The following is a 20898-nucleotide window of genomic DNA, read 5'->3' as shown; positions in this document are numbered from 1 at the left end:
GGTGTCTTTCAAAACAATGCAATGCGGCTATGACACGGTGTTGACATGGTATGGTTAAGATAAATAGATGTAGTTCCTTTGGCTAGCCATTAGCGGCCGGATTATTCGATTTACCAGCCCCGGTCGTGCGATATCAAGCCATGTCTTGTCCGTCGTACATATGGTAGATCAATTAAATGTGTTCTATGATTGATTATTGACTGAGATCACCTCATCCTGAAAGGCGCCTTTGATGGAGCAATGCAATCGATGATCATGAGCGGAAGCAATATTGTGGCAATGTTTTGTTGAACAACTGTTATCAGTGTAAAACAAGATGCGAGTGTTGATGGCCATGCACTTGTCATGTGCTTGTCATGTGCTTGTCATGTGCTTGTCAGTGCGAATACATTTAATACTAATTTTTCAGTGAGATATCAGGACTACTTTTCACCAATCCTGTAGGGGACATCGGGTACTTGGTACCTGTGTTGCCCTAAATGAAGACAAATATGGGGTACCGGGGTCCTATTCTGCCCGGGAATCCACACAGGAAGACAAGCAGGGAGTACTGGGGACCTATTCTGCCCCGAATCCCCACAGGAAGACAAGCATGAGGTACTGGGGACCTATTCTGCCACGAATCCCCACAGGAAGACAAACATGGGGTATTGGGGACCTATTCTGCCCCGGAATCCCCACAGGAAGACAAACGTGGGGTACCGGGGTCCTATTCTGCTCCGGAATCCCCAGAGGAAGACAAACGTGGGGTACTGGGGACCTATTCTGCTCCGGAATCCCCAGAGGAAGACAAGCAGGGAGTACTGGGGACCTATTCTTCCCCGGAATCCCCACAGGAAGACAAGCAGGGAGTACTGGGGACCTATTCTGCCCCGGAATCCCCACAGGAAGACAAACGTGGGATACCGGGGTCCTATTCTGCCCGGGAATCCCCACAGGAAGACAAACGTGGGGTACTGGGGACCTATTCTGCTCTGGAATCCCCAGAGGAAGACAAGCAGGGAGTACTGGGGACCTATTCTTCCCCGGAATCCCCACAGGAAGACAAGCAGGGAGTACTGGGGACCTATTCTGCCCCGGAATCCCCACAGGAAGACAAGCATGAGGTACTGGGGACCTATTCTGCCCCGGAATCCCCACAGGAAGACAAGCAGGGAGTACTGGGGACCTATTCTGCCCCGGAATCCCCACAGGAAGACAAGCAGGGAGTACTGGGGACCTATTCTGCCCCGGAATCCCCACAGGAAGACAAGCATGAGGTACTGGGGACCTATTCTGCCCCGGAATCCCCACAGGAAGACAAGCAGGGAGTACTGGGGACCTATTCTGCCCCGGAATCCCCACAGGAAGACAAGCATGAGGTACTGGGGACCTATTCTGCCCCGGAATCCCCACAGGAAGACAAGCATGGGGTACTGAGGACCTATTCTGCCCCGGAATCCCCACAGGGAGACAAGCAGGGAGTACTGGGGAGCTATTCTTCCCGGAATCCCCACAGGAAGACAAACGTGGGGTACCGGGGTCCTATTCTGCCCCGGAATCCCCACAGGAAGACAAGCAGGGAGTACTGGGTACCTATTCTGCCCTGGAATCCCCACAGGGAGTCAAACGTTGCGTACCGGGGTCCTTTTCTGCCCGGGAAATCCACACAGGGTGACATGCATGGGGTATTGTGTACCTATTCTGCCCCGGAATCCACACAGGGAGACAAACGTGGCGGACTGGGTACGTATTCTGCCCCGGAATCCTCACAAGGAGACAAGCATGACGTACTGGGAACCTATTCTGCCCCGGAATTCCCACAGGAAGACAAGCATGGGGTACTGAGGACCTATTCTGCCCCGGAATCGCCACAAGGAGACAAGCATGCGGAACTGGGGACCTTTTCTGCCCCGGGATCCCAATAGGAAGATTTGTTTGTTTGTTTGTTGTTTAAGGCCGCACTCAGCAATATTCTAGCTATATGACGGCGGTCTCTTAATAACTGAGTCAAGTCAGTGAAGGAGGAAGTGTTTGTTTGTTTGTTGTTTAACGCCGCACTCAGCAATATTCCAGCTATCTGCGAAAAATCGAGTCTGGACTAGACAATCCATTGATTGATATCATGAGCATCGATCCACGCAATTGGGATCGATGACATGCATTGACCAAGTCAGCGAGTCTGACCACCCGATCCCGTTAGTCGCCTCTAACCAATAGGAAGACAGGCAGGGGGTACTTGGGACCTTGATATATAGAATGCTGACACAGGGTTGCTATTGGTATTGTTATAAAGAAGGATAAATGATGAAATCAATACTTACTGGTCGCGGTTTGGGAGTTGCTAGTCGCGCTGAAATGAGACAATGTTCATTGTTATTGAACAACAATTAACAATCACAATACATATTTTCGTACATCATTTTTATCTCTCTGTATCAAGCTCAACACCTCATGATTTCATTTACAAAGTACACAATCAGAACATGTTTCTGTGGAAGTAAACCCGTCTGTCGTGCCTCTATAGTTCCAATATATGAGATAGCCCAGTAGATCAAGTGTTCGCTCGTCGAAGGCCATTGGTTGATGCATTGTGATGCGATGAGCAATGGAACGAAACGATGGAGCGATGGCGAGATGAGATGGAACGATGCGTCAGAATGTTGAAGCGATGCGATAAATAATGGAACGATGCAGCAATAAGATAAAATTGCAGAAAAAAGTTCAGTGAGTTAATGTTGTTTAAAGCCGCACTGAGCAATATTCCAGCTGGAGCACAATGGCTCTGCCCGGGCCTACCAATGGTTGAAATTGTGAACAACGATCAAAGCAATCGTGAATGACAAGCGATTAGCAAAATCACCGAGCCTAACGCCCGCGCCAATAAGGACCTATTCCTCCTCAGAATCCACTCACTCACACAGTATCGCCTATTCTTGATAATCGCAAGATATAATGCCGTGGAGATTCCCAGACAGGATAATGCCGTGGAGATTCCCAGACAGAATAATGCCATGGAGATTCCCAGACAGGATAATGCCGCGGAGATTCCCAGACAGAATAATGCCATGGAAATTCCCAGACGGATTAATGTCGTGGAGATTCCTTGACAGAATAATGCCATGAAGATTCTCAGATAGAATAATGCCGTGAAGAGTTCCCAGACAGAATAATGACATGGAGATTCCCAGACAGAATAATGCCATGGGATTTCCCAGACGGAATAATGCCGTGGAGATTCCAAAACAGGATAATGCCGTGGAGATTCCTTGACAGAATAATGCCATGAAGATTCCCAGACAGAATAATGCCATGGAGATTCCAAAACAGAATAATGCCATGGAGATTCCCAGACAGGATAATGCCATGGAAATTCCCAGACAGAATAATGACATGGAGATTCCCAGACGGAATAATGCCATGGGATTTCCCAGACGGAATAATGCCGTGGAGATTCCAAGACAGTATAATGCCGTGGAGATTTCCAGACAGAATAATGCCGTGGAGCTTCCCAGACAGAATAATGCCCTGGAGATTCCTTTGACAGAATAATGCCATGAAGATTCCCAGACAGAATAATGCCATGGAGTTTCCAAAACAGAATAATGCCATTGAGATTCCCAGACAGGATAATGCCATGGAAATTCCCAGACAGAATAATGCCGTGGAGATTCCCAGACAGGATAATGCCGTAGAGATTCCCAGACAGAATAATGCCATGGAAATTCCCAGACAGAATAATGCCGTGGAGATTCCTAGACAGAATAATGCCATGGAAATTCCCAGACGGAAAAATGCCGTGGAGATTCCAAAACAAAATAATGCCATGAAGATTCCCAGACTGAATAATGCCATGGAGATACCAAAACAGGATAATGCCGTGGAGATTCCCAGACAGAATAATGCCATGGAAATTCCCAGACAGAATAATGCCGTGGAGATTCCTTGACAGAATAATGCCATGAAGATTCCCAGACAGAATAATGCCATGGATATTCCAAAACAGAATAATGCCATGAAGATTCCCAGACAGGATAATGCCATGGAAATTCCCAGACGGAATAATGCCATGGAGATTCCTAGACAGAATAATGCCATGGAAATTCACAGACGGAATAATGCCCTGGAGATTCCTTGACAGAATAATGCCATGAAGATTCCCAGACGGAATAATGCCATGGAGATTCCAAAACAGAAAAATGCCATGGAGATTCCCAGACAGAATTATGCTATTGAGATTCCCATGCTTGTCGTAAGAGTCAATTATTGAGGCTTATTGGCGTAATTTTACGCCGATGGCTTGGGTCGATGCTCATGATATCAACCACTGGTCTGTCTTACCCAGATTCGATAACTCACATGCCGCTGTGACATCTGGACTATTTTTGACTGCCTTGTAAAACGTCAAATAACATTCCTTCTGTCACCCGCAATATATAGGTTAACTTTGCTAGACCTTATGTGTACATGTTTAACGTCAACCATTTAATAAGGGGGCTGTCGGGTAGCCTAGTGGTTAAAGCGTTCGCTCGTCACGCTGAAGACCCGAGTTCGATTCCCGACATGGTACAATGTGTGAAGCCCATTTTTGTTGTTCCCCGCCGTGATATTGCTGGAATATTGTTAAAAGCGGCACGGTCAACTAAACGGATTGATTAAACCAGAAACTACATGAGAGATTAACATGATCAAAAGATCCACCTGCTTTCGACTTAACATCAAACACCACGAAAAATACTAGCATTAATAATTGTTTGTTCAGGGAATATGCATCTATATTTTGGCAATTATTGTACAAAGATTTGTGTACGTTTGTGGTTGTATGTGAGTGCGTACGTGCCTACGTGTGTGTGCGCGTGTGAAGTGTACGGGCGGTGTAACACCGCATCCAATATCATTAAAATCAAATCCCATCTCCGTGTGATACGGGGCGGTGTGGGTTAGCCAAGTGGTTAAAGCGTTCGCTCGTCCCGCCAAAGACCCAGGTTCGATTCCCCACATGGGTAAAATGTGTGAAGCCCATTTCAGGTGTACCCCGCCGTGATATTGCTGGAATATTGCTAAAAGCGGCGTAAAACCATACTCACTCACTCCGTGTAATGCGTCATATAGGAATAAAGATCTGACCCTGCCACGCCCATGTCCTACTTTACAACAAAGTCCAGGACCTTCGATTTTCTATCCAGAAAGAAAATACTTGGCATTGTCTCCTTGCTATTGTTAAACTGCCAACACTTAGTATAATCTTACTAAAACAAAATTGAAAGGGAAAACATTAATATATAAATACTTATTTGTACCAGTATATATGTAAATTACATCCATTCGTTTTCAATATGACAAAGATCCATTTTACAGAAATGCATGTTTATACAATGAATAATGCACGAGAGAATATTATATACGAGTCTTCCAATAGTTGACTGTCTTTGTTTGTAATCGTGATCTGGCCGCACAAGATCGAACTATGTCAATAGTTGGACAGAACTGGGGACGTCACATCTCTCCATATTTGATGATGTTTGTACAAATTAATCTTGGGTCGTTAGCACAAAGGTTCAGTCGATCGCAGATAGTTTGACATGTTTTTAATTTGTTGAAAGGTATAATTTGTATCCAAATTGCAATACCACTGCCGAGGTATTATTCTTATATTAGACGCAGTAAAAATAAACTGCGCACGTCACGACTGGACAACGTTCTTGTCCTTACGTCACGTTCTCCCACGTCAAACTGACTGCAGACGGAAACGTCATGGATATGTGCTCGAGTTCTGATTTTGTGGCCCAAAACTTTCAAAATGTGAACAACGACATTCCGTATAGATCTTAGCGCTGTGTGGAAGTCACTGTAGTCGTTTCATATTAAAGGTGAGGTGAAATTGGGTTTAACGTCGCGTCCAAGATTATTGCACTTATATAGCGACGTGCATTCACGTGTATGTGTGTGTGTGTGGCTGCTTGTACTAGACCGGAGTGATGCCGATTTATAGTGCTAGCTCACTGAGATACCATGCCGCAGTTTAACATGAATACCCCACTCAGACACAGTATACTGACTCCGATCCAACCAGTCCTTGTTTTAGCCCCTTAATGCCGAGCGCCAGACAGGGTTACAACAAGTACCATCTTTAAACGTCTTTTTGTATGACGCGGCCGGGGATCGAACCCCGGACCTTCCGCTCTCCGGGCGGACGCTCTACCACAAGACCACGGAGGCGGTTCGTTTCATATTTTATCGATGAACTTGCCCTTTGTTTAAGCTCCACTGCCCAAATCACTAAGCAGATTCCTCTCTGTTATTTTCACTTCTTCAGCACAGAGTCCTACAACTAACATGAACCCCTTTCACGACTAAACGATTTCCCTTTTCCAGAATGGTTCCAAAATGGTTCCAAAATGGCACGGACAGGACGTAAATTCAGCTGATCAAGGAAACCGAAACATGTTGATTTCACAGCGGGGATACCATTGCGAGTGACCGACCGAAGGTCCAAAATTCAAAGAACGGCACTTAAGACTGTTCCTGAAATTGTTCTGAGCACTAAAACTTTGCGCTGAAGTGAGTGAGTGAGTGAGTATGGTTTTACGCCGCTTTTAGCAATATTCCAGCAATATCACGGCGGGGGACACCAGAAATGAGCTTCACACATTGTACCCATGTTGGGAATCGAACCCGGGTCTTCAGCGTGAGGAGCGAACGCTTTAACCACTAGGCTACCCGACCGCCCCGTGCGCTGAAGTAGCAATTGTTGAAGACGTTCAAAAATAAACCGGTTAAGCGTTGTGCTGTCGCATCTACACACACAATACCTGCAACTCTTTATTAGCGTGTGTATTGAAATGTTGAAATTGTATCCCGACTGTAAATTACGAAATAGATATTTCTCTCATACGGAAGCCTCTTGGGGCCATTTGGTTTTTTTTAAGTTTCAAGATACAAACTAAGTTGAAATTTCTAGGTAATAAGTTCAAATTTCAACTTAGTATCTTGAAATTTTAAGAAAAATATGAAAAAAACAGGATTCCGTACATTTAAGATGCCGTTCATGTCTTATTTGTTTGTGGGGCCCTGCACAGCTACATTTAAAAAGGTATCCTCCTGTACATCACACTTCACTAACATAATAAAGTAAAAGTTGATATTATTTACAGCGATAGAGTGAGTGAGTGAGTTGGGTTTAACGCCGCTTTTAGCAGTATTCCAGTTATATCGCGGCGTGTCAGCTTAATGTGGGAGGAAAGCCCGAAGTGATGCAGGTCTCAGACGTTTAACAGTTCGGTGAAACCCATGAGCGCGGGTATGGTGCTGACAAACCTAGAAACATAATCGGGGCGAACCGGGATTCGAACACAATCATAGGTTTCTGGCGTACCCAAGGGACGCAACTCTGCACAGCGAATCGCGGCGCTTCAGACGGCTGGGCCACCCGTGCTCCCCTACAGCGATAGAAATTCTCACAGTCATATATAGTCCTTCCAAACTGCCCCAAACAGTTGAGGTATAATAGAGATTTGTCACATTTAAGGTTTTTGATTTTATTATAAGGACAAGTGGAGTAAAAATATTAATTTCTAGCGCTGTATTTATTGTGTAAGTTTTTATTATTACCGTATTCAAAAATGAGGAAGTGCTTTATGTTTATAGAAATACTGTAATAATTCTCTCGCATGTAAATTTTTGTATGATTGTATTTGGGATCCATTGATTTATACTCACTGTCTGAATTACATGCTTGTTTGTCTGAATCACATTCACGCCCTCGGGTCAAGATAGTAAATGAACATCTTTTCATGAAGAAACTCTCAAAACTATTCATGAATTTATTGTAAGTGAAGGAGTTCGCACACACGAAGGTAATTCGAACAATGAGCCAACTTCAGGAAGGAAATACCAAATACCAAAATGAGCCCGACAGAGAGAATGGACTTAAAACCGTAATGGGTTAGCTTTATAAATGTACATGCCCGCTTATGGTTCGGCAAACATCGGGACAACCCTTACCACACATACTTGTTACACTGGAATACTTCACGACACTAGACAATCGCCATCAGGCTCTATCCCCCGTGCTTCTCAACCCAAACACCATCCACTGAGTGGCGAGCTAACACAAGACGACAAATTAAACACACGTCTCCATGGTAACGGACTAAACCAAACTAAGAACAAGCTTGCTAATAATACAACTGTATAACTTTTCCACTTATCACCTGAGATCAATAATATAAAAAACCAAGAACTCCTCATCTCTCTATATTGTATGTGTATCAGAACACATCAGCTGGTTCAATGGCAGAACAGCCGTGCATTAGCAGATTCAAAAATAAACCAACTAAGTATGGCTGGAAATAATTATTTGAATTCTCCGCATTCAATAATATGGCTTATCTCGCTATTATTCTTGTATAAAAGGCTAGTGTTTATGGATACGAACGATTTGGGGTTGATGAGATGTTTTAAGTCCAATTCACAAGGTGGAGTACTGTTTTGATGTTCTATATTTGATTCGGCTTGTTTTCAAGGTTTGTAGCCATGAAGTATTTTCAAGACCACACTTTCGAGTTCATCCCACAATAAGGCGGAGTAGCCTAGTGGTTCGTCAATAATGATAATAATAATAATAACAACAACAACAACAATAATCATCATCATCATCATCATCATAAAAAATAAAAAAATAACAAGAAGAAGAAAACAGCGTTATCACTTATCATCATCATCATAAAAAATAAAAAAATAACAAGAAGAAGAAAACAGCGTTATCACTTTCCCCCGCCATGAGCCTCATTAGAAGTTTGTTTATTCATATAGTAGTGAACATAAACTTTTAAAAAAGAGCCCCACAAAGCCTTAAGAAGAGACAGGCACTTGGACCTCTTTTTGTCATCAGAATAAAGTAATCAAATGTGATATTAATACACACAAAAGGCCCTTTCTCTGGAAAAAAATAACTCAACCTTGATAAGTGTCTCTTAGATAAGCTAACTTCAGTTGTTTCTGAGAAAACTTGCCCCCATTACACAAACAACACAGATCGAAGACCGTAAACAAATAATTGACGGAACCAATTTTCGAACTCAGTCTTGACAAGTATCTCTTAGATAAGCATGCAAACGTTCATTCATGTAACTTCAGTAGGTTTTTTTTAGAAAACTTGTCCCCATTGCACACACTATGCACAAAGCAATCTCATTCAAATCTTATCTTCGTTCTCGCTATCGATCCCATTACGGGTCACGTTAGACCGACCTTGCGCGAATTTTTTGATCAATGGAAGGACTGACGACATTAGCCAATCACAAGGCAGCTTTCTCGTGCTTTACGGCTCTAATTTCAAATTGGCAACTACGCTTCGAAACATATTTTGACAAATTCTCGATTAAAAATTTAAAACCTGAACAAAAGAACATTCTGGAATGGCAAATATATGGTCTAGATTGTATGAATTCAGTCGCTTAACCCGTAACTATCGTTTGGAATACCCCGTGTTAAAGGTTTCGAGGTTGCATGATTAGAAAACACATTCCGACTGTCACTTTCATGATCTGGTAAGCGACGCTCTGATTGGTCGGATGAAAGGTCGTTTCACTCGATCGCCTGTAGGCAAGTGCGACGCCATGTTTGTTTGCTATCACCGGAAGTGGTCCCTACCTGACCTTTCATATCTGCACCTTTATCCAGTGACCTCAGCGGATATCGTTTTTAGCCCTTGGTTATATCCTACCGAGAAACATACCCATTATATAATCAAACTTAATATTGAATCAACGTCGAACCCATTCCCCCAAGCCGAATGGCACTTTTTAAAATTCCGGATTGAGAAAAAATGTAGTTCTCAAGAAAAATACTCATGAGTAGTGACTAGCCAGTCGAATATCGAATTTAATTTAATCACGTCTGTCAATCAATCAGATTGGAAAAATCCAACCATTTCATGTGTACGGAATGCTTTTAAACTCCGAACAATGCACTTCATACATACGCACTTGGTGAGACTGGAGGTAATCGATTGAACTCCTTGAAATAAAAAAAACCCAGAAATCTTTTGTAAAGAATGACATTTTTCGTGCATTCTGTGTACGCAACGTATCCGTACGAGATAAGGCATACGTCGATGAACAAAGAAAAACTGTTTCTACCACATCGATCACAAAATGCAACACTTTCTATTTATCAGAGAGCTTGATTCCGCGACTGTTGTTTATATTGAATGACTTGATTCATTGTTGTTTTTTATATTGAGATGGGAACAACATGCCTTGAAAGTATCTGGACAATATGTAAAGTAGCAGACAGTTTTCTTTTAGTGTCTCCAAACGCGGATCAATCAGGTTCAGTGCATGGCATTTCTTCATGAATAACAACTTCTTTTATTCCTTGAAACGACGTTTCAGAGCTACGTCGAACACAAGCGTTTAGAGTTAAACGGCGAAAGATCTTATGTGCAAAAAGGAGTTTTGACAAGCACAAATATATATTTATTACAGGATGATATGATGGCGCAATGTATGATTAATGTACACACGTAACAATATGATGAATATCAATTTATTAAATGACGAAGCGATTGGACTGGGTTATATACTGTGGTAACACTATCAATAAGACAATCAAGATGTCCATTTGTGATTGACGGCTTGGTGATTTGTGTATGAGATGAGATGAAATAGGGTTTAACGTCGCGTCCAAGATTAGTGCACTTTAAAAGCGACGTGTATGCACGTGTGTGTGGCTGTTTGTACTAGTCCGGACTGATGCCGATTTATAGTGCTAGCACACTGAGATACTATGCCGCAGTTTAACATGAATACCCCACTCGGACACAGTATACTGACTCCGAGCCGACCAGTCTTTGTTTTAGCCCCATAATGCCAAGCGCAAGACAGGGAAACAATAAGTATCATCTTTTAACGTCTTTTGGTATGACGCGGCCGGGGATCGAACCCCGGACCTTCCGCTCTCCGGGCGCACGCTCTATCACTGGACCACGGACGAGGTGTATGATTAATGTGCAACGATAACAATATAATGATGAAGCCAGTGGGATTAAAATGAGAAAGCATTTGATTGCAACGACGTTGTGGCGATTGGACTTGGTGTAGTAACTGTGTTCACACTAACAATAAGACAATGAAGATGGCCATTTGTGATTGAGGCCTAGATGATATGTGAATAAAATTTCATGCAAGCGTGGAGACAAATATATTGGCGAGACCCCATGCCCCACAGCCACCAGAATAAAAGAACGCGAGATCTCTGTTGAAAAATCTGACATGAAATCTGCCCTTACGGAACATACAACAAAAAATCCCGACCACCACATTTCCTGGCAAAAGTTAGTCTCCATACCAACACTAATCACTGGAAAAAGAGGAAACTTTAGGAAACTGTTGAAATCCTCAGATAGAAGCCATTCGTTAACAGAGTGAGCGAGTGAGTGAGTTTGATTTTACGCCGCTTTTAGCAATATTCCAGCAATATCACGGCGGGGGACGCCAGAAATTGGCTTCACACATCTTACCCATGTTGGGAATCGAACCCGGGTCTTCGGCGTGACGAGCGAACGCTTTAACCACTAGGCTACCCGACCGCCCCCGTTAACAGACTAAGGCATGTAGCTACCTGGCGTGTACTTCACAGTACTAGCATCAACCACAAATGGATTGCCTCCTTGTTATAATACCGAGCCCCATCACGACATCTCATAAGGTCAGAGTTTCTGCTCTGTGGGACCTGTGAAGATCCGGGGTAGAATTGGGCTTCAGCAACCCATGCTTGTCGTAAAAGGCGACTAACGTGATCGGGTGGTCAGGCTCGCTGACTTAGTTGATGCATGTCATCGTATCCCAATTGCGTGGATCGATGCTCATGATGTCAATCACTGCATCTTCTGGCCCAGACTCGATTATTTACAAACCGCCGTCATATAGCTGGAGTATTGCTGAGTGCGGCGTTAAACAACAAACCAATCAACTGCTCTGTGGTGAGTTGTGTACTTACGAGGAGTGAGTGAGTGAGTGAGTGAGTATGGTTTTACGCCGCTTTTAGCAATATTCCAGCAATATCACGGCGGGGGACACCAGAAATGGGCTTCACACATTGTACCCATGTCGGGAATCGAACCCGGGTCTTTGGCGTGACGAGCGAACGCTTTAACCACTAGGCTACCCGACCGCCCCTAATGATTAAGAAAAAGTATTCCAGTGCGGCGTGGGTCTGTTTACTTACGAAGGGTACGGTGTTGGTCTGTAGACTTACGAAGGGTGCGGTGTGGGTCTGTAGACTTACGAAGGGTGCGGTGTGGGTCTGTATACTTACGAAGGGTGCGGTGTGGGTCTGTATACTTACGATGGGTGCGGTGTGGGTCTGTATACGTACGAAGGGTGCGGTGTGGGTCTGTATACGTACGAAGGGTGCGGTGTGGGTCTGTATACTTACGATGGGTGCGGTGTGGGTCTGTATACGTACGAAGGCTGCGGTGTGGGTCTGTATACGTACGAAGGGTGCGGTGTGGGTCTGTATACGTACGAAGGGTGCGGTGTAGGTCTGTATACTTACGATGGGTGCGGTGTGGGTCTGTATACGTACGAAGGCTGCGGTGTTGGTCTGTATACGTACGAAGGGTGCGGTGTGGGTCTGTATACTTACGATGGGTGCGGTGTGGGTCTGTATACTCGGGTGTGTCAGCCTGTTCAGGGTGGGCGTTTCGTGTGAGGTGTGTTCTTATGAGGGGTGCGGTGTGGGTCTGTATACTTACGAAGGGTGCGGTGTGGGTCTGTATACTCGGGTGTGTCAGCCTGTTCAGGGTGGGCCTTTCGTGTGAGGTGTGTACTTATGAGTAGGATGCGGTGTGGGTCTGTATACGTACGAAGGGTGCGGTGTGGGTCTGTATACGTACGAAGGGTGCGGTGTAGGTCTGTATACTTACGATGGGTGCGGTGTGGGTCTGTATACGTACGAAGGCTGCGGTGTTGGTCTGTATACGTACGAAGGGTGCGGTGTGGGTCTGTATACTTACGATGGGTGCGGTGTGGGTCTGTATACTCGGGTGTGTCAGCCTGTTCAGGGTGGGCGTTTCGTGTGAGGTGTGTTCTTATGAGGGGTGCGGTGTGGGTCTGTATACTTACGAAGGGTGCGGTGTGGGTCTGTATACTCGGGTGTGTCAGCCTGTTCAGGGTGGGCCTTTCGTGTGAGGTGTGTACTTATGAGTAGGATGCGGTGTGGGTCTGTATACTTACGAAGGGTGCGGTGTAGTCTGTATACTTACGAAGGGTGCGTTGTGGGTCTGTATACTTACGAAGGGTACGGTGTTGGTCTGTATACGTACGAAGGGTGCGGTGTGTGTCTGTATACTAACGATGGGTGCGGTGTGGGTCTGTATACTTTCGAAGGGTGCGGTGTGGGTCTGTATACTTACGAAGGGTGCGGTATTGGTCTATATACTTACGATGGGTGCGGTGTGGGTCTGTCTACTTACGAAGGGTGCGGTGTGGGTCTGTATACGTACGAAGGGTGCGGTGTGGGTCTGTATACTTTCGATGGGTGCGGTGTGGGTCTGTATACGTACGAAGGGTGCGGTGTGGGTCTGTATACGTACGAAGGGTGCGGTGTGGGTCTGTATACTTACGAAGGGTGCGGTGTTGGTCTGTATACTCACGAAGGGTGTGGCGTGGGTCTGTTTACTTACGAAGGGTACGGTGTTGGTCTGTAGACTTACAAAGGGTGCGGTGTGGGTCTGTAGACTTACGAAGGGTGCGGTGTGGGTCTGTGGACCTACGAAGGGTGCGGTGTGGGTCTGTATACTTACGAAGGGTGCGGTGTGGGTCTGTATACTTACGATGGGTGCGGTGTGGGTCTGTATACGTACGAAGGGTGCGGTGTGGGTCTGTATACGTACGAAGGGTGCGGTGTGGGTCTGTATACTTACGATGGGTGCGGTGTGGGTCTGTATACGTACGAAGGCTGCGGTGTGGGTCTGTATACGTACGAAGGGTGCGGTGTGGGTCTGTATACGTACGAAGGGTGCGGTGTAGGTCTGTATACTTACGATGGGTGCGGTGTGGGTCTGTATACGTACGAAGGCTGCGGTGTTGGTCTGTATACGTACGAAGGGTGCGGTGTGGGTCTGTATACTTACGATGGGTGCGGTGTGGGTCTGTATACTCGGGTGTGTCAGCCTGTTCAGGGTGGGCGTTTCGTGTGAGGTGTGTTCTTATGAGGGGTGCGGTGTGGGTCTGTATACTTACGAAGGGTGCGGTGTGGGTCTGTATACTCGGGTGTGTCAGCCTGTTCAGGGTGGGCCTTTCGTGTGAGGTGTGTACTTATGAGTAGGATGCGGTGTGGGTCTGTATACGTACGAAGGGTGCGGTGTGGGTCTGTATACGTACGAAGGGTGCGGTGTAGGTCTGTATACTTACGATGGGTGCGGTGTGGGTCTGTATACGTACGAAGGCTGCGGTGTTGGTCTGTATACGTACGAAGGGTGCGGTGTGGGTCTGTATACTTACGATGGGTGCGGTGTGGGTCTGTATACTCGGGTGTGTCAGCCTGTTCAGGGTGGGCGTTTCGTGTGAGGTGTGTTCTTATGAGGGGTGCGGTGTGGGTCTGTATACTTACGAAGGGTGCGGTGTGGGTCTGTATACTCGGGTGTGTCAGCCTGTTCAGGGTGGGCCTTTCGTGTGAGGTGTGTACTTATGAGTAGGATGCGGTGTGGGTCTGTATACGTACGAAGGGTGCGGTGTGGGTCTGTATACGTACGAAGGGTGCGGTGTAGGTCTGTATACTTACGATGGGTGCGGTGTGGGTCTGTATACGTACGAAGGCTGCGGTGTTGGTCTGTATACGTACGAAGGGTGCGGTGTGGGTCTGTATACTTACGATGGGTGCGGTGTTGGTCTGTATACTCGGGTGTGTCAGCCTGTTCAGGGTGGGCGTTTCGTTTGAGGTGTGTACTTATGAGGGGTGCGGTGTGGGTCTGTATACATACGATGATAGCGGTGTGGGTCTGTATACTCGGGTGTGTCAGCTTGTTCAGGGTGGGCGTTTCGTGTGAGGTCTGCCTTAGGATGGGTGCGGTGTGGGTCTGTATACTCGGGTGTGTCAGCCTGTTCAGGGTGGGCATTTCGTGTGAGGTCTGCCTTATGAAGGGTGCGGTGTGGGTCTGCATACTCGGGTGTGTCAGGGTCGGCGTTTCGTGGGAGGTCTGCCTTATGAGGGGTGCGGCGTACTTACCAGGGGTCTGGGGGTTGGCCCGACACACCACCCCATGAAGTGCGGCACACATGGTCGTCATCCAGTTGGCGTTCAGTGAGCTGGCCTTCACACAGTTGTATCCAGTGGCATTGTTGGGCTCGTTCGGCATCCAGTTGTCAGATTCGAACACAGAGTTATCCGCCCACTGAAACTCGGCGTTGTCGGAGGCGCGGCTCAACCCAATCCAAAAATAACTGAAACGTAGAATCACACTGACTGCAGTAAACCATTCTTTTGAACTTCAAACACGACTTGTTTACTAGTCAGCGAAAACATCCAAAACATCCAATTGATATATTCCTTGACCAAATTCATATTATAAAGACGAATCAAGACTGTAAGTCTGTGTCGTCAGCTTAATGTTGGAGGAAAGCCCGAAGTGATGTCGGTCTCATGGTATGGTGCTGACAAACCTAGAAACATAATCGGGGCGAACCGGGATTCAAACCCATCTGCACAGCGAATTGCATCTTCCCGAGTCAAGGGAGTTAACTATAAAAGCCCAGTTTCCATCCTTGCCGAACTAAGCTGGTATTATGGAGTAACATTTTGTCTGGACTAACGAGTCTATGCATAGTCCAATAAAAATCGCGAACCGAAATCGAATTCCCGTTCGTAAAATGTCATGAAGAGTTCGGTCGATTGCAGGATTTACAAAGCATGTGCACCGCCAACTCGTTGTCAGCAGATATTTTCTAAATCTATTCAAGTTTTAAATCAAGGTTCTCACATGTTTTGATGCACTTCGCGATCTAAGACCCGTTTTATCACAATATTGATCTTGATTGTCGATCAGATCGTCTTGTCTGGGCGTCGCCTTTTTGTTTGAAACAAATGCAAGTGATACGAGAGGTGGAATCTGATTGGTCAATAGGAGAGGCATATAAGGGACATAACTCGTATCAGCCACTGGTGGCGCTACAATCGATCCCAGGAATTCCAGCCTAGTTCGGCAAGGGGGGAAATTGGACTTTTAAAGTCAGTTAACACTCCTGGTTATATAGAGTTATGAACGTTTTCTGAATGGATACCCACTCGTCAAGCAGGATGTATTTGAGATCAAAGCAGTTGAAAAAGTTAATATGTAAATGTATTTTGTTTTATTCTATTGCATCTGTCGATATTATAGATAGTTAAGTGTAGCACTGTCATCGGGTCATGGTTATTTGTGGTGCATTGTTAGGCCGAACAATCATTACACACCTTCCTGTAATCTAATATCACGTTATACCCTTTATTCTAAGGTCATGTTATATCCTTTATTCTAAGATCATATTAGCCTTTATTCTAAGACAATATTAACCTTTGTCCTACGATCATGTTATAACCATTATTCTAAGATCTTATTCTTTATTCTAGTAGCATGTTATATCATTTATTCTAAGATACATTATTCCCTTTATTCTAAGATAACGTTTTAACCTTTAATCTAAACATTACATCCTTTATCCTTAGATCGTATCCTTTATTCTAGCAACACGTTATATCCTTTATTCTAAGATATATTATTCCCTTTATTCTAAGATAACGTTATAACCTTTAATCTAAACATTACATCCTTTATCCTTAGATCATATCCTTTATTCTAGTAACACGTTATATCCTTTATTCTAAGATAATGTTACATCCTATATTCTAAGATAATAGTTTATCCTTTATTCTAAGATGGTGTTATATCTTTTATTCTACTAAGATATTAATTCATTTATTATAAGATCATATTGTATCCTCTAATCTAAGATCATGTTATATCCTTTAATCTAAGATCATACTTTATCCTTTATTCTAACCCCATCTTATGTCCATTCATAAGGGCCCATGTTAAACAGTCGACAGTGCAATAGAAACAATAGTTAGTACTTTGAACTTGCAAAGATAAACACATCTTACATTTTGTGTACTTACTTGTAGTGAAAATAAACATAGAAAGAAATACAATTACATTCAGACGGGACCAGTTCTGGAACTGAGTTCCTGCTTCGCATGTCCCGCGAAGAAGTAAGTTTGGCCAATATTGATTCAGCTAGGACTATAGTTTGTTTATTACTCTGCAACCTAAGCGTGTCGTGTTCCCTGACGGATCTATAGGAAGCGAGCCACACCTGATTTGTTACAGAAGTGTTCTAACAGAACTTGCATGCTTGCTTTCAAGTATAAATCTATATTCCTTGTGTATTTTTTTCAGTGAATACCGGCTTCAGAGGAACTGACTCAAACTAGATTCAGTCTAGCCTGCTCTTCAACATGCTTGTCTCAGTATTGATGTTTGGCATACGTTTTGTTTAGCTCAAACTGACGTTCCACCTGCGTCGCGTTTCCGCCCTTTTAGTCTGGTTATATGCATCGGTTGTTTGAAGAAGACGTAGAGATGCTAAACAACTTACATGGAATAAAAGCCATGGTATTTTAAGGTTTTATATGCGCATAGAAATAAGTAATAACATAACTTAAACAAAGGATTTAACATGGACCGAGAAAAGGGGTATACCATGGTCTTAGAATAAAGGGCATATCATTGACCCAGATTAACGGGTGTAACATTACTTATAATATGGACCTTGGGTATAACATGGGCCTTGAATAAAGGGTATAACATGGTCCTTGAATAAAGGATATAACATGGACATTGAATAAAGGATAAAACATGGACATTGAATAAAGGGTAAAACATAGGCCTTGAATAAAGGATATAACATGGACCTTGAATATAGGCTATAACATGGAACTTGAATAAAGGGTATATCATGAACCTGGAATTAAGGTTATAACATGGACTTTGAATACACGTATAACATGGACCTTGAATATAGGGTATATCATGAACCTGGAATTAAGGATATAAAATGGACTTTGAATACACGGTATAACATGGACCTTGAATATAGGGTATAACTTGCACCTTGCATTAAGGGTATAACATGGACCCTGAATACAGGGTATAACATCCGATGTACTTTGAATAAAGGGTATAACATGAACCTGGAATTAAGGGTGTAATATGGACCTTGAATAAAGGGTATAACATGAACCTGGAATTAAGGCTATAACATGGACCTTGAATAAAGGGTATAACATGGGCATTTAATAAACGCTATAACATGAACCTGGAATTGGGGGTATATTATGGACCTTGAATAAAGGGTATAACATGAACCTGGAATCAAGGCTATAACATGGACCTTGAATACAGGATATAACATGGACCTTGAATAAAGGGTATAACATGAACCTGGAAAAAAAGGGTAAAACATGAACCTGGAATTAAGGATATAACATGGACCTTGAATACAGGGTATAACATGGACCTTATATACAGGGTATAACATGGACCTTTAATAAAGGCTATAACATTGACCTTGAATAAAGCGTATAACAGGAACCTGGAATTAAGGGTATAACATGACCTTGAATAAAGGGTATAATATGGACCTTGAATACAGGGTATAACATGACCTTGAATAAAGGGTATAACATGAACCTGGAAAAAAGGGTGAAACATGAACCTGGAATTAAGGATATAACATGGACCTTGAATACAGGGTATAACATGGACCTTATACACAGGGTATAACATGGACCTTGAATAATGGGTATAACATGAACCTGGAAAAAAAGGGTAAAACATGAACCTGGAATTAAGGATATAACATGGACCTTGAATACAGGGTATAACATGGACCTTATATACAGGGTATAACATGGACCTTTAATAAAGGCTATCACATTGACCTTGAATAAAGCGTATAACAGGAACCTGGAATTAAGGGTATAACATGACCTTGAATAAAGGGTATAACATGGACCTTGAATACAGGGTATAACATGACCTTGAATAAAGGGTATAACATGAACCTGGAATAAAGGGTAAAACATGAACCTGGACTTTAGGATATAACATTGACTTTGAATACACGGTATAACATGGACCTTGAATATAGGGTATATCATGAACCTGGAATTAAGGATATAACATGGACTTTGAATACACGGTATAACATGGACCTTGAATATAGGGTATAACTTGCACCTTGCATTAAGGGTATAACATGGACCCTGAATACAGGGTATAACATCCGATGTACTTTGAATAAAGGGTATAACATGAACCTGGAATTAAGGGTGTAATATGGACCTTGAATAAAGGGTATAACATGAACCTGGAATTAAGGCTATATATAACATGGACCTTGAATAAAGGATATAACATGGGCATTGAATAAAGGCTATAACATGAACCTGGAATTGGGGGTATATTATGGACCTTGAATAAAGGGTATAACATGAACCTGGAATCAAGGCTATAACATGGACCTTGAATATAGGATATAACATGGACCTTGAATAAAGGGTATAACATGAACCTGGAAAAAAAGGGTAAAACATGAACCTGGAATTAAGGATATAACATGGACCTTGAATACTGGGTATAACATGGACCTTATATACAGGGTATAACATGGACCTTTAATAAAGGCTATCACATTGACCTTGAATAAAGCGTATAACAGGAACCTGGAATTAAGGGTATAACATGACCTTGAATAAAGGGTATAACATGGACCTTGAATACAGGGTATAACATGACCTTGAATAAAGGGTATAACATGGACCTTGAATTAAGGGTATAACATGACCTTGAATTAATTATAAGGGTAAAACATGGACCTTGAATACAGGGTATAACATGGACATTGAATTAAGGGTATAACATGGACCTTGAATACAGGGTATAACATGGACCTTGAATTAGGGTATAACATGGACCTTGAATACAGGGTATAACATTGACCTTGAATTAAGGGTATAACATGAACCTGGATAATGGGTACAACTTGGACCTTGAATACAGAGTATAACATGTACTTAGAAAAGTATGGTATTTTCAGTCGGATAGCACTTGACTTATAACAAAGGGTATAACATAATTCAAATAACTGTTAACCATGGATCTTGAAGGAAGGGATCACCATGGACTTTTGTGTCTCTCTGTTCAAATGTAACTATTGAACAACTATTTTATAAATACGTATTTTTAATTCCGTGCCCGTAATACGTTCTGTCGTTTGAATTAAGTTTTTGTTAAAAAGGCTTTGAGAGTTTCAGAACGATCATATATTAAGAATAATGTCTACCTCAACTGGCAATGCGCTCATGCGTAATGTACATGTTTGCTTGCTGAGCATATTCGCACATTGCCATACCGATTTACTACTTCCGTTTTGTTAGAATATCTGACGACAGTTACCTCGTCAATCACCGGTAATTGACAGAATTTGCATACCATATGCTATTGTCAGCACGACTAATGCACACACACGAACCTCTGCTGGGCCCCAATAAAATTATGAAACTATATGTTATAATTAGTTTTCAATTCCAGAGACGTGGTATTGACTTTCTGTTCAGAAAGAACAAACAAATATCGATTTTATGCGTAAGATTTAAGTAAAATAAAAACTCAGCGGTTGATATCGATTTATTATTTACCATTCCATATTTTGCTACTTGAAGTGATTACGGGATATTGTGTTTTTCAGCAAACATCCCGCACCTTCTGACATTTGCTATGCTGCTGAAAACAATAGGTCGAAGACGTTTCGTTTTGTAACTTTCAGAGCACGTCTGGGTTTAGATCAAGGCAAAACAGTTAATTGTTTTAAAGAA

The 20898-nt window shown here is 43.3% G+C and overlaps 1 protein-coding gene across 1 annotated transcript in view; it reads right to left on the bottom strand.

The window, feature by feature from the left end:
* The window catches only part of LOC124116379 (macrophage mannose receptor 1-like), a 37850-nt gene that overhangs the window by 5090 nt on the left and 11862 nt on the right, over positions 1 to 20898 (bottom strand). The window contains exons 3-4 of the mRNA XM_046477693.2: positions 15214 to 15428; positions 2304 to 2332 (exon numbers count right to left, since the gene is read on the bottom strand). Of these exons, the coding sequence (XP_046333649.2) occupies positions 2304 to 2332; positions 15214 to 15428 (244 nt within the window). The remainder of the gene's footprint in view (positions 1 to 2303; positions 2333 to 15213; positions 15429 to 20898) is intronic.

The sequence above is a fragment of the Haliotis rufescens genome, unplaced genomic scaffold, assembly GCF_023055435.1.
Source record: "Haliotis rufescens isolate VD_foot unplaced genomic scaffold, xgHalRufe1.0.p SCAF_13, whole genome shotgun sequence".
Lineage (NCBI taxonomy): Eukaryota > Metazoa > Mollusca > Gastropoda > Lepetellida > Haliotidae > Haliotis > Haliotis rufescens.
The sequence above is the reverse complement of the archived record's forward strand: the minus strand, read 5'-3'. Positions and strand labels throughout refer to the sequence as shown.